The sequence below is a fragment of the Rhineura floridana genome, chromosome 4, assembly GCF_030035675.1.
Source record: "Rhineura floridana isolate rRhiFlo1 chromosome 4, rRhiFlo1.hap2, whole genome shotgun sequence".
Taxonomy (NCBI): domain Eukaryota; kingdom Metazoa; phylum Chordata; class Lepidosauria; order Squamata; family Rhineuridae; genus Rhineura; species Rhineura floridana.
In genome coordinates, this window is record NC_084483.1 from 33892244 (window position 1) to 33904927 (window position 12684).

Below are 12684 nucleotides of genomic sequence, written 5' to 3' on the forward strand. Positions count from 1 at the left end.
CCCAGCAGAAGCTCTGGGCTGGATGGGACTTAGTGGCATCTCGTAGGGGACACCCTCTCCTTTCCTGGGTTATAAGATTTGTCCTGGCGCAGAGCAGATTTTGGGGCGTGTACCCCCAGTTACTTATTTTTTCCTGTAAGTTTTTGTCCAGTTCGATTTTGCATAGATGCCCTCCCATGTGCCCTGCACCCAGCAGAAGCACTGGGCCGGACGGGACTCAGTGGCATCTCGTAGGGGACACCCTCCCATTTCCTGGGGTATATGATTTGTCCTGGCCCAGAGCAGATTTTGGGGCGTGTACCCCCAGTTACTTATTTTTTCCTATAAGTTTTTGTCCAGTTTGATTTTGGATAGATGCCCTCCCATGTGCCCTGCACCCAGCAGAAGCACTGGGCCGGACGGGACTCAGTGGCATCTCGTAGGGGACACCCTCCCCTTTCCTGGGGTATAAGATTTGTCCTGGCCCAGAGCAGATTTGGGGGCGTGTACCCCCAGTTACTTATTTTTTCCTGTATGTTTTTGTCCAGTTCGATTTTGCATAGATGCCCTCGTGAGTGGCTGGTGCCCAGCAGAAGCTCTGGGCCGGACGGGACTCAGTGGCATCTCGTAGGGGACACCCTCCCCTTTCCTGGGGTATAAGATTTGTCCTGGCCCAGAGCAGATTTGGGGGCGTGTACCCCCAGTTACTTATTTTTTCCTGTAAGGTTTTGTCCAGTTTGATTTTGGATAGATGCCCTCCCATGTGCCCTGCACCCAGCAGAAGCTCTGGGCCGGATGGGACATAGTGGCATCTCGTAGGGGACACCCTCCCCTTTCCGGGGGCATAAGATTTGTCCTGGCCCAGAGCAGATTTTGGGGCGTGTACCCCCAGTTACTTATTTTTTCCTGTAAGTTTTTGTCCAGTTCGATTTTGCATAGATGCCCTCGTGAGTGTCTGGTGCCCAGCAGAAGCTCTGGGTCGGACAGGACTCAGTGGCATCTTGTAGGGGACACCCTCCCATTTCCTGGGATATATGATTTGTCCAGGCCCAGAGCAGATTTTGGGGCGTGTACCCCCAGTTACTTATTTTTTCCTGTAAGGTTTTGTCCAGTTTGATTTTGGATAGATGCCCTCCCATGTGCCCTGCACCCAGCAGAGGCTCTGGGCCAGGCGGGACGCAGTGGAATCATGTAGGGGACACCCTCCCCTTTCCGGGAGTATATGATTTGTCCTGGCCCAGAGCAGATTTTGGGGCGTGTACCCCCAGTTACTTATTTTTTTCTGCGTGTTTTTGTCCAGTTCGATTTCGCCTAGATTCCCTCCCATGTGCCCTGCACCCAGCAGAAGCTCTGGGCCGGGCGAGACACAGTGGCATCTTGTAGGGGACACCCTCCCCTTTCCTGGGATATATGATTTGTCCTGGCCCAGAGCATATTTTGGGGTGTGTACCCCCAGTTACTTATTTTTTCCTGTAAGTTTTTGTCCAGTTTGATTTTGGATAGATGCCCTCCCATGTGCCCTGCACCCAGCAGAAGCTCTGGTCCGGACGGGACGCAGTGGAATCTCGTAGGGGACACCCTCCCCTTTCCTGGGGTATACGATTTGTCCTGGCCCAGAGCAGATTTTGGGGCGTGTAACCCCAGTTACTTATTTTTTCCTGTAAGTTTTTGTCCAGTTTGATTTTGGATAGATGCCTTCCGATGTGCCCTGCACCCAGCAGAAGCTCTGGGCCGGACAGGACTCAGTGGCATCTCGTAGGGGACACCCTCCCCTTTCCTGGGGTATATGATTTGTCCTGGCCCAGAGCAGATTTTGGGGCGTGTACCCCCAGTTACTTATTTTTTCCTGTAAGTTTTTGTCCAGTTTGATTTTGGATAGGTGCCCTCCCATGTGCCCTGCACCCAGCAGAGGCTCTGGGCCAGGTGGGACGCAGTGGAATCTTGTAGGGGACACCCTCCCCTTTCCGGTGGTATAAGATTTGTCCTGGCCCAGAGCAGATTTTGGGGTGTGTACCCCCAGTTACTTATTTTTTCCTGTAAGTTTTTGTCCAGTTTGATTTTGGATAGATGCCCTCCCATGTGCCCTGCACCCAGCAGAGGCTCTGGGCCAGGCGGGACGCAGTGGAATCTCGTAGGGGACACCCTCCCCTTTCCTGGGGTATACGATTTGTCCTGGCCCAGAGCAGATTTAGGGGCATGTACCCCCAGTTACTTATTTTTTCCTGTAAGGTTTTGTCCAGTTTGATTTTGGATAGATGCCCTGCCATGCGCCCTGCGCCCAGCAGAGGCTCTGGGCCAGGCGTGACACAGTGGCATCTCGTAGGGGACACCCTCCCCTTTCCTGGAGTATATGATTTGTCCTGGCCCAGAGCAGAGTTTGGGGCGTGTACCCCCAGTTACTAATTTTTTTCTGCGTGTTTTTGTCCACTTTGATTTTGCATAGATACCCTCGTGAGTGCCTGGTGCCCACTAGAGGCTCTGGGCCGGGCAGGACGCAGTGGCATCTCGTAGGGGACACCCTCCCCTTTCCTGGAGTATATGATTTGTCCTGGCCCAGAGTGGAGTTTGGGGCATGTACCCCCAGTTACTAATTTTTTTCTGCGTCTTTTTGTCCAGTTTGATTTTGCATAGATGCCCTCGTGAGTGCCTGGTGCCCAGTAGAGGCTCTGGGCCAGGCGGGACGCAGTGGCATCTTGTAGGGGACACCCTCCCCTTTCTTGGGGTGTATGATTTGTCCTGGCCCAGAGCAGATTTTGGGGTGTATACCCCCATTTACTTATGATTTATTATTTTATGACATCATTATGTATTATGATAATATCGGAATCCTGATGATTTTGATTGTATAAATTTATTGTCGGTCTTGACCGGGAGAGACTCCTGATTACAGCGATATATCATACAGGGTACCCCATTATTTATTTTGGGGTTCAGGGGCATTTTAAATTTGGCTTGATGTTGCTGTAGCTGTCAACTTTACTTTGTTAGTGACTGAAATTTCACACAAATAAGGAACTGGGAACTAGGAACCAACTTCAGCGTCGCAAACACAAGATGCAGGACGAACCAAAGCAAAAGGTGCTGTCCAAACGGCGCGGCGCCGGAGGATGGCGATGTGGTGCTGTGGAGGCAAAGGACGACCTGCGTGACGAGAGAAGCGCCATGAGAGGAACACAGCGACGCCGAGGAAAGTAGAGAGATGGGTGGATCCAGGGAGAAAGATTGTGGATGTTTATAGAGGGAAAGTAGTTAGGCGTCGAGGCGGGAGAACTGTTTTTAAACAAATGTTTGTGCGAGGTACCTAAACTACGGCGCAGGCCCGGTTCGGTCGTTCTTCAAGACCAACCCCCTTCAACGGAGTCATTAAATGGAGAGGAACAGAAGGCCGCCGCCATTAGCGTGACGGTAAGCGGGTGCTGGGGGCGCGTCTTTGGCGAGAGAGCCGGGATAGGGCCGGCCACTCCAAGGGGGAGGCGACGGCGGGCGGTGCTTTCCTAGCTCTGCGGCCTCAACATGGAGCCGGGGCTGAGCGGGTCGTAAAGGGGCTTGTTCACGCTAGGCCCTGGTGGTGACTCCTCCTCTTGGAGGGAGAGGCTGGTCAAGATGTCTGCTCCCGCTGTGGGGCAAAGCCTGGAACAGCAGCCGGTTCTGCTCCCGCAGCTTTCGATGGATTTGCTGCAAGTGAGTGAGGCGGAGGGAGGCAAGCCAGCCAGCTCTTATGCATTGCTTACTCGGAAGTAAGCCTTGCTGCATTCACTGGGGCTTGCTCTCAAGTAAAATGCGCATCGGATCGCAAAAAGAGGTTTTGCTCTTGCTCGGTTTCCCGGGCTGTGCGTGCATGTGTAGCGGAAGAAGGCAAAGACTTGGCGAGGGAAGACGAGAGCTGCCCTAGGTGGAAGGAGCGCTGAAGTAGCGGTGGTGTCCCCGGCTAACAGAGTCAAGGAGAGGGTGAAGTTAAGTCTCCAGGTCGGACAGGGGGCGGTGGCTTGTGCTCCCAGGACTCGTGTAGTGTCAGCAGTAAATAATGAGAAGGAGCTTGGAGTCGCTCCTTTTTGGAGGATGCGCGAAAGAAGAGGGTTTAGAATAGTTCATGCTCCTGCACTGAGAGGGTTTCGGGACGTAGCTCTCTCGCACACGCTTCCTTGCTTGTCTTTTCAAGTTAAAGGAGGACGATGCGTTACTTCGAAGGGTAGGGAACTGCTGGCACCATCTTGATCTTTATACGAGATTTAAGGGCCGGACCTTTTTCGGTGTCTGTCACTGCCAGGAGCTCTAATTCCCAAGGCGTCCAAGAGTAACACAGTAAGCGTTCATCGATGTTGATGCGCGTACCTTCGTTGTTTAGCAGCTTTTTGCGAGATGCCGCTTAATGAAGGGGTAGCCTGTTGCTCGATATCTCATCTATTCCACAAACTTCAAGGCAGCTAACAAAGAAAGACATGCAGTATATCTTCCGTCATGGTACAGAGTGATAGGATTCTTCCTTAGTGCATTTGTTGTAGCCTGCCTTTCTGGAATACATGCATTTAGAAAGTTAAGGTAGAAGGTGTAGAGGTGTGAATTACAAGGAAGATGGGTAATGGTAGTGCAGATGTGTTTAAGGAAATCTTGATCACTCTGTTATTAGTAATAGAATTTTATTAGTAACACTGGAGCTTCTTCCAGGATAATTTGGAAATCATAGTTGTAGCAATTTCTCCCTTGTTTCTTTCATGGCGGACTAGCCCTGATTTAGCATTGGTAGCTTGAATAGCTATAGAAATATAACACTGGAGGTGGGGGAAGGAAATAATGGAACTGGAGAGTCTTTTTAATTTTAAGTTGAAGCAATAACATTGACTAGATTGGGCCTCTATGCAGATTCTGGTCTTGCCAATTTCACTAAGAAGGAAAACTTAAAAGAAATACAGTATTCTTGAAACACTGGGTCATTATGTTTGGAATGTAACCTTGGAGTCTTCTTCCTCTTCTTCTTTTGTATGTAAAGTGCTATATGAATGCTTATGTGGATATACATATGTCCTTTGTTACACAAATAAGAAAAATACTGTAAGTAAAACGTTTCTGTGTTTAAGGAGGTGGGAGTACTTGTCATGAATGACCATGCACCTATCTGTTGCAGTAGTGCTTGCTGTGCTTCTAGGACAGGAAAGGGGAACCTTTGCCCCTCCAGATGTTTTGCTGAACTACAATTCCCATCGTCCCTGATCATTGACTATGGTGGCTGGGGCTGGTGGGAGTTGGAGTCTAACAACATCTGGAAGGGCATAGGTTCCCCACTCCTATCCTAGGAGTTAGTCTTGACTCTTCACAGGATACCACAAAGAAAGCTACATAGAAGCCATAGTGGATGGGGGAAATCGTGTTGGAGATAAGGTCTGCTTTATAGTACTGTCTTCAGATTTCTGAAAAGTTATCCTCTGCCCACAGCTTTAGGGCATGTCCATATCATGGTTCTGTTGGGGACTTAATGCATTCACTGAAATTATGTAGCATACCACATGTGGGGCATCAAACTTAGCTGATCTAATTTGAATTGTATAAAGGCAAAACAACTTGTTTTATAATCACTTCTCTTACAGGGGACTGAATAGATGTGCGCATTCGCCCATTCTGTTTTGGCTGCTAACTTTTATGAGTATTTCACATGTTGGCCACCAGGTTCTTATTACTCCAGACTTGCTTAATATTCACAGTTTTAAGGTAGTTTTGTACCATGTATGTTTGCACTTTTTGTCCTATTGACATCAGTTTTGAGGGAGCTGCAGCAGAAGACAAAGTGAAGCTGTCTTTATTATTCTGCCTCTGCTAAAGAATGTCTGAAGTAAAAAAAAAAGCAGAGAAGATTTTAAACTTGCTAGCATTGTTCATTTTAATTCAAACTGAGCCATCTGACAGGCTCTTGCACAAGTGCTCCCAGTGTATGGTCTGGGAGCACTGGATACTTTAGCAATCTTGAAACAAAGTGGCTGTAAACCTCATAAATGGCTGGATGGGACCTCTGCATAAGCCACTCTATCCTTTCTCATGGAACAAAGAAGTAATGTAAATAAGATGTATCCATTCAGTGGCTGTTAGCTAGGATGGCTCAATGGAGCTTCTATGTTCAGAGGAAGTAAGCTGTGTTGATAAATAACAGGAAAATGGTAACCATCAGTTCCTGTTTTGAGCTGTCTGGAGATACCTGACTGGCTTCTGTTGGGAAAAATGAATGCTGGAGTAAATCAGACATAGGCAACCACTCTCCAGGTGCTCTCAACTACAGCTGCAGCCAGCATGGACAGGGATAATGGGAATTGTGTTCCAGAACCTCTGGAGGGCATCAGGTACCCTGTGCTTGGACTAGATATACGTAGCTTTCACGTGCCAGTTAATTTTATCACCTGTTTGACTAGTCAGATATCAAGTATTCCATAAAGCCAAGAATGCCACCAGAGAGGTGCATACCTCCTTTTCAAATTTCATTATTTGGTGCCATTTGAGTGCAAGAGTGAGGACCGGCTGCCTCTAGCCCTGCAGCAGTTGGGGGGCAAACCTGGTAGCATAGTAAGATTTCTCCCACTGGTTACCTGTTTTAATTGGAGGAATCTCCAAACAGGAATACAAGCAGCCACTTGTGTCAAAGGACACTTCCTAGGACCACCTGTGACTCCCATCTATTGCTTGCTGCTGGAAACAGAAAATGTCCCCTTCATGTGATCCTGTTTGTCTGGTCTGAGGGATTGGACTTGGATCTGGGACAAAGTAGTAGTTGAAAACTGAAGGTACTGGTTGAAGTAAAATACATGCAAATACCATTGTGTGGGGTGGGAGGGGATTCCTTGTTCTAGTAAAGTCAGTGTTTTAAAAATACTTGTTGACCTAATCATTCTTGACCAGTCAGATACCAAACCCTAGGCCTGATCTGCTGGGACATTATGCCAAGAGAAAATACTGCTCTTCTTTTATTAAAAGATAACCTGGCTGTAAAAAGCAGCTGCCTCCAGTCACTGATGTTGAGAAGAACTTGCATATTATATGAACTGATCATGTACTGTTTGTTGGTTCTATTTCCCTAAGAGTAAGTAATATTTTAATAACCTACATATTTCTTCTTACAGGCACACATTAAAGTTGAAAACAAAGATGATGTGCACTTTGTGTCTTTTACGCGTAAAGTAAGTGAAGACGAACCCTTTGTGAAAGTTAGAAGTAAGTTCTCTTTTTCCCTTTTAACACCTGATAGGGAAAAGTATTTTTGAGTTGGCATTTACGTTAATTTTGAATCTAAGTCCATGTGAAAGTAATGATAAATATCTGCAATAACACATGTGGGAATTGGTATAAAAACTTGCCTATTCATTTTTAACAAAGGAATTCTCTATACAAACTGAATGGGGGGGGTTATTTATTTATTTATTTATTTATTGCATTTGTATACCACCCTATTGTCTGGGTGGTTTACAACAATTATATAATGGCTGCTATTTCCTGTACTCAGTCATCCCTGAAGGGGAAACGAAAAATCCACTGCTCTGAAAATACAGAATAGAACAACAATTGCCTTGGTGTGCTCCCAGCATTCATTGCAACACTGCCAGTGCCCACCAATCATGTGCCATTGAAGTGACAAGACCATTGTGCCTCATAAGCAAACCATTGCTTATTTTTGCATCCAAATGAGGGTGCTAGCTTGTTTAACAAACCACAGTTCCCCAGGTTGGGACATTAAAGGGAAATAGTAGATTAGCACTAGAATAGCAATAGATTCAGGACAGACAGAAGAAAATAAATCTTCACATTGAATTAGATGGTTCTAAAAGGGCCTAGACAAACGTATAGCTGTTTGTAAATGTCAAATTCATGCCTGCTAATAATTGTGAATGCATATGCATGTAAATTTGTACTTCTGAGTATCAAATCCCTGTATCTTATAATCTAAAGGCAACCAAATTCAAACGTGTGTCATTGTTGAAGTGACTGATGTCAGGCAGGGTGGATAAATTCATTACCATATTGGCATGACTTAACAACACTTGATAAAAGTGAGACATCTTTTGTCATTGGCTAAGATAAACTACTTTTTAAACCTGTACAGGGTCAATGAAAGGCAGAAAGCCCCGTTATGATGGATCTTTGGTTCATTTAACCAGGAGGTTCATGGATCTTGTCAGAGCTTCACCAGAAGGTGTTCTTGATTTAAATGAGGTATCTCGTACACTGGGAGTGCGGAAACGAAGAGTGTATGATATCACAAATGTGTTGGATGGAATACATCTTATTCAGAAACGATCCAAGAACCATATCCAGTGGGTGTAAGTTGATTTTCCTATCTGACTTTAGAAGAGCAATTGAGGTCTTAGGTAATTAAAACATGACATGACTCTTCTGCCAAGGATACATTATTCAGCTTGTCATATGAGTATAGTGTCTAAAAGTATGAGATATGAGCTTGAAGGATCCTTCTTTAGATCTTGGCAACTCTCTAATTTAGCAAAAAAACTACATCTTGTATTATACAACAGTAGACACAGTATGTATGTATTATATATGATACAACACACAAATGCATAGTCTGATTCTATGCAGATCTTAATGAGCATAGGTATGTGTAACTCTGCATAGGACTAGGCTATTAGTAGTGCATTCTGTGAAGCTTGGCCCCTTCACCTTATGAAATACGTAACTGCCAATTGACTAATGTTCCCGTCCAAGAGTTGGCCATGCTCTTATTAGAAATTCCTTTAGGCATTGTTAAGTAATGTAATACTGCGGTTTTCTTTAGAGACAGTGTCCTGATAGTCTGAAAACGTATGTATTTTGTTTTAGTGGATCGGACATTAAGCAGATTACTAAAAGGACACCAGAGCATCAAAAGTTAAGAGATGAACTTTATGACTTAACTGCAATGGAAGAAGCACTGGACGAATTAATTAAGGATTGCGCTCATCAGTTGTTTGACTTAACAGATGACAAAGAAAATGCACGATATCCTTTTTTAAAGCATTTGTAAGCATTTTGACCTGCTGGAGTTGAGCAACAGTAACTAGAGTAGTACCAGTACAGTCATGTAAATCTATACTACTTCAGATCAAAACTGGCCTTCTCCTGCCATTACCTTGACCCTCATATACGCTAGCTTATGTGACCTACCAAGATATCTGCAGCATTCAGACGTTTCAAGAACAGATGGTTATTGCAATCAAGGCTCCAGAAGAAACCAAAATGGAGGTACCGGCTCCGAAACAAGTAAGTGCATCTTGACACATTTTAAATTAGTGGGGTGTGGCTGGGTGGGCAGGTACGTGTCTATGTAAAACGTGAAAGCTCTATTTATCATTCTTGGTATTTCCATTCTTATATTAGATAAACGGAGTCTTCTTAAACAGTGTTTTAAAGAATCTGTCAAGTCAAGTGTGTCTAGAAGTAAAAAAGAACACCAGCTAGACTTGTATTAAATATTTACTGCGTCTTGAGCTATTCCCCTTCATAGAAACGAGAGGAAGTTGAAATGTATTCTTAACACCCCAGTCTCAAAACTCCTTATATTTCAGTGGCATGTACTTGAGCGAGTTTGGTCAGGATCAGACTGCAAGGTGAACAAATCTGAGAGGAAATCTGGATGAAAAGTAGTTCCACTGAACTGAGTCGCGCATTAAAGTATGTGTGGTTAAGGCAGGGGTCAGGAACTGGAACCGGATCTGCCCCCTGAATGGTATCATGTGTCCCCCTCTCCCAGTTGCCAGTCTCAGAGATAAAGGAAGGGTATAGATGAATGGCATCTATAGTTGGGACACTTCCCAAAGATTCTGTCTCTCTGGCAAAACTACGTGCTATCCAAGAGCTTTACTCGTTTTTCTCAAATATGCCAAAGTCTTAAGTTTTTGATTGCAATAACTCCACACTTGCCTGCCATGTTTGCTGTAGCCTCTTCTTAAGAAATGGTGGTGTCTTGCAGGATTCCATAGAAGTACGCATAAGGAGCACAAAGGGACCCATTGATGTTTATATATGCGAGGTGCCATTAGATGATCCAGAATCTGATGCTTTGAAGAATGCTGATAACGGTTCATGTGAAAGTAAATGGGCAACAGCTGATGATGAAGGTAAATAGCGTAATGAAATGGATGCTTATAAGCATGACATGCAGCAGTTAGATTTTCTACTTCTTGGGCACTTGGGTAAAACTGAGACAGGCCTAAATGCCTGTTGCCTGCTAATCTACAGATGCACCAGACCTAGATTATCAGGTGAATTGATGCAATAAGGAATGTTAATCTTCCTTTTAATTTAATATCTCATTAACATAATTAAACCATTACAAGGTTCAGGGTAGATGTGTCTTGCCAGACAATGCAGTAGCTGTGAATAAAGTAGAAGCTCAATATTGACTATAGAAAATGTCTGTGTGTAGGAAGAAAGCTCAAAGTAGGGGAAGAATGAGATGCTATAATTGGAGTAGAGGACAGAAGATGGAGTAGGAATTGAACTGAGAAGCCGAAGGGAGATGTTCCCTGAGAAATTAACTACAGAGCTTCCCTTCTGTAGTGGCCACTCATAAGCTGAATACATGCTGTGTTTTGAGCCTCTGCTTCAGTAATTTCATGGATTATAGCACTGTGCCTCACCCTTAGGTCCCCCAAATGTTGTTGGACTAATTCCCATCATCCTTGGCACTGGCTAAGGTGGCTGGGGTTGATGGAAGTTGTAGACTGACAGCATCTGAGGACCTAAGGTTAAAGAAAAGTGGATTAAAGGCACCCTGAAGATTGGAAAGAAACATATCCTACCTACCTCCGTCCATCGCCACACGACGGATCTTAATACCATAGTGCAGGGATTGCCAACCATTGTGGCCCATGGGCACATTTGCCAACTGGAGAAACACAAAAGAACTGGCTACAAAAGAATGCTTTTTTCTTAGACAAATTACAGTAGGAGGAAGGGATCGTGCAGGGGCCAAGGAAAGTCTGTAATTGCAAGTGGGCACCACATTGGCCATCCTGCCACAACTGTTTATTTTATACACATTTTTATCAGGCCAAACATGGGAGATCCCAGGGATCAGAGTTTACCGGATCAGAGTTTATAGGATCATTCTGTGATTTGGGGCTTTGTAAAGGGATTTGGTTCCCAGGGCAAAGCTAACTGAATTTTTCATGGCATACTGTAACTGCTGAATTACTGTTGTTTACAGTATTATATTAAGGAAAACAGCACTATTTAATATGTTTCCATCCCTAATCTAAAGTTGTAATCTTAAAGATGGAGAAGTGCTTAAGCTGCATGATTAATACGTTTTGAGTTTTTGCTGTTTGTGTACATGCTATTGATTTCAGTGTGATTTAAAGCAAGACTACTTCTTTGGATTGTACCCCTATATCTGAATATCTCTAGTGTATCACATTAACTTGGCTTGCCTCTGCAGTGTATGCCTTATGTCTAAATTGGCTTGCCTTCTGTTTTCACTTCTAGAGTGAACAGCATCAGAAATATGAAGAACTGCTAGATTACTAAAGCTTTCGATTTCTCAATTTCCATTGCATGGACTTTCCAAGATGCGCTTTCCAAGGGCCAGTGCAGGCTTAGTAAGTTTGTCTCAATTGCATTTAAGAGACCAAGAGCAGACACTGAATTTGCGGACTCTCTCTGTCTCCAGGCCTAATATCCTGCCTCCAGTCTTTCCATTGGCACAGACATTAAGGGTAAATCAGCATCTTTCTATCCCCTTTTAGTGGTGTTTTTTTTCCATGAATGAAGTAATACAACTAAATGAGAAAATTACATTGTGCTGTCATGTAAGATAGCCATAAGTCAGAATTTGAAAATGTGGATCAGGATTGTCATTTTATAAAGGCCATGTGTGTATGGAATAGCCACCCTAAACTATGTAATGTGTGAGGAAGAGACCTCTTTTTCATCTGAATAGATGGAAGTGGCAATGAACATGAATTTGAAATTACAATAACTGCTTTTTAAAAATTAGCTGTTGAGAACTGATTCTGGAAGAAAATGTGTTCAGTAAGGGACTATTTTTGAAGAAATGCACTTTAGTGCTGAAGCTGCACTGTTGCCAAATGGAACTGTTGAATCAATTTTAAAATATAAAAATTGGAAAGAAAAAATATTTCACCCAAGAAAACAGTACAGCAAGTAAGGTTATAAAAACTTATACGCTATATTTTGGATGTTGTTCACGTGATATGCATTGAGCTTGGTATGGAATTATGGCTGCAAGTCCTGAAGAAACTGAAATTCCTTGGATCATGTATATATGTGTATTATGTTTAAATGGTTTTTAGTGGAAATTCTGGCAGGGCAAGCACACTTCTGCCTCTGTACAGTAAAATAGAAATAAACCTATAAATATGACAAATACAAAGCATTTACCTTTTAGTTCGACATAGCTCCGTTAATTTACAGTTGTTTTTATAACATCCATGTAGGGATTTGTACATCATGAACTAGAATAGGTGTAGGCAGAAGGAAGATTGGAACAATGGAAACAATGGAAACAAAGGTCCCAAATGGTTTGACAATGAGTGTCTAACACTTAAACACCAACTGGCGCAAGTTTATCTACACTATCGTCAGCATAATTTAAATCATCTTCCCCCAATTTATTACCAAATTAAACGAACCTATAAGACAACAGTAATAAACAAACAAAAAATTAGCAAAAATAAAAGAGTGGAATAGCATCATTAGTGCGTCAAGGTCAAAAGA

At 43.8% G+C, this 12684-nt stretch overlaps 1 protein-coding gene across 2 annotated transcripts; it reads left to right on the forward strand.

Moving 5' to 3' along the window:
- The first annotated feature begins 3234 nt into the window (after nucleotides 1–3234).
- Nucleotides 3235–12340, forward strand: E2F6 (E2F transcription factor 6). Of its 2 annotated transcripts, none has more exons than XM_061622766.1 (7): nucleotides 3235–3384; nucleotides 7080–7170; nucleotides 8057–8273; nucleotides 8788–8946; nucleotides 9093–9207; nucleotides 9917–10064; nucleotides 11434–12340. In XM_061622766.1, the coding sequence occupies exons 3-7, from the start codon at nucleotides 8062–8064 to the stop codon at nucleotides 11436–11438; spliced, it is 639 nt and encodes a 212-aa protein (XP_061478750.1). In that variant the 5' UTR covers nucleotides 3235–3384; nucleotides 7080–7170; nucleotides 8057–8061; the 3' UTR covers nucleotides 11439–12340. The 2 variants fall into 2 exon arrangements, with proteins under 2 accessions (XP_061478750.1, XP_061478749.1); XM_061622765.1 differs by lacking the exon at nucleotides 3235–3384 and adding an exon at nucleotides 3391–3660.
- The last annotated feature ends 344 nt before the right edge of the window (nucleotides 12341–12684 follow it).

Coding starts and splice junctions, on each gene's coding strand:
- E2F6 (XM_061622765.1), top strand. CDS start 3,583: ATGTCTGCTCCCGCTGTGGGGCAAAGCCTGGAACAGCAGCCGGTTCTG. Junction 8,274..8,787: donor AAGAACCATATCCAGTGGGT/GTAAGTTGATTT, acceptor ATTTTGTTTTAG/TGGATCGGACATTAAGCAGA. Junction 9,208..9,916: donor AGGTACCGGCTCCGAAACAA/GTAAGTGCATCT, acceptor GGTGTCTTGCAG/GATTCCATAGAAGTACGCAT.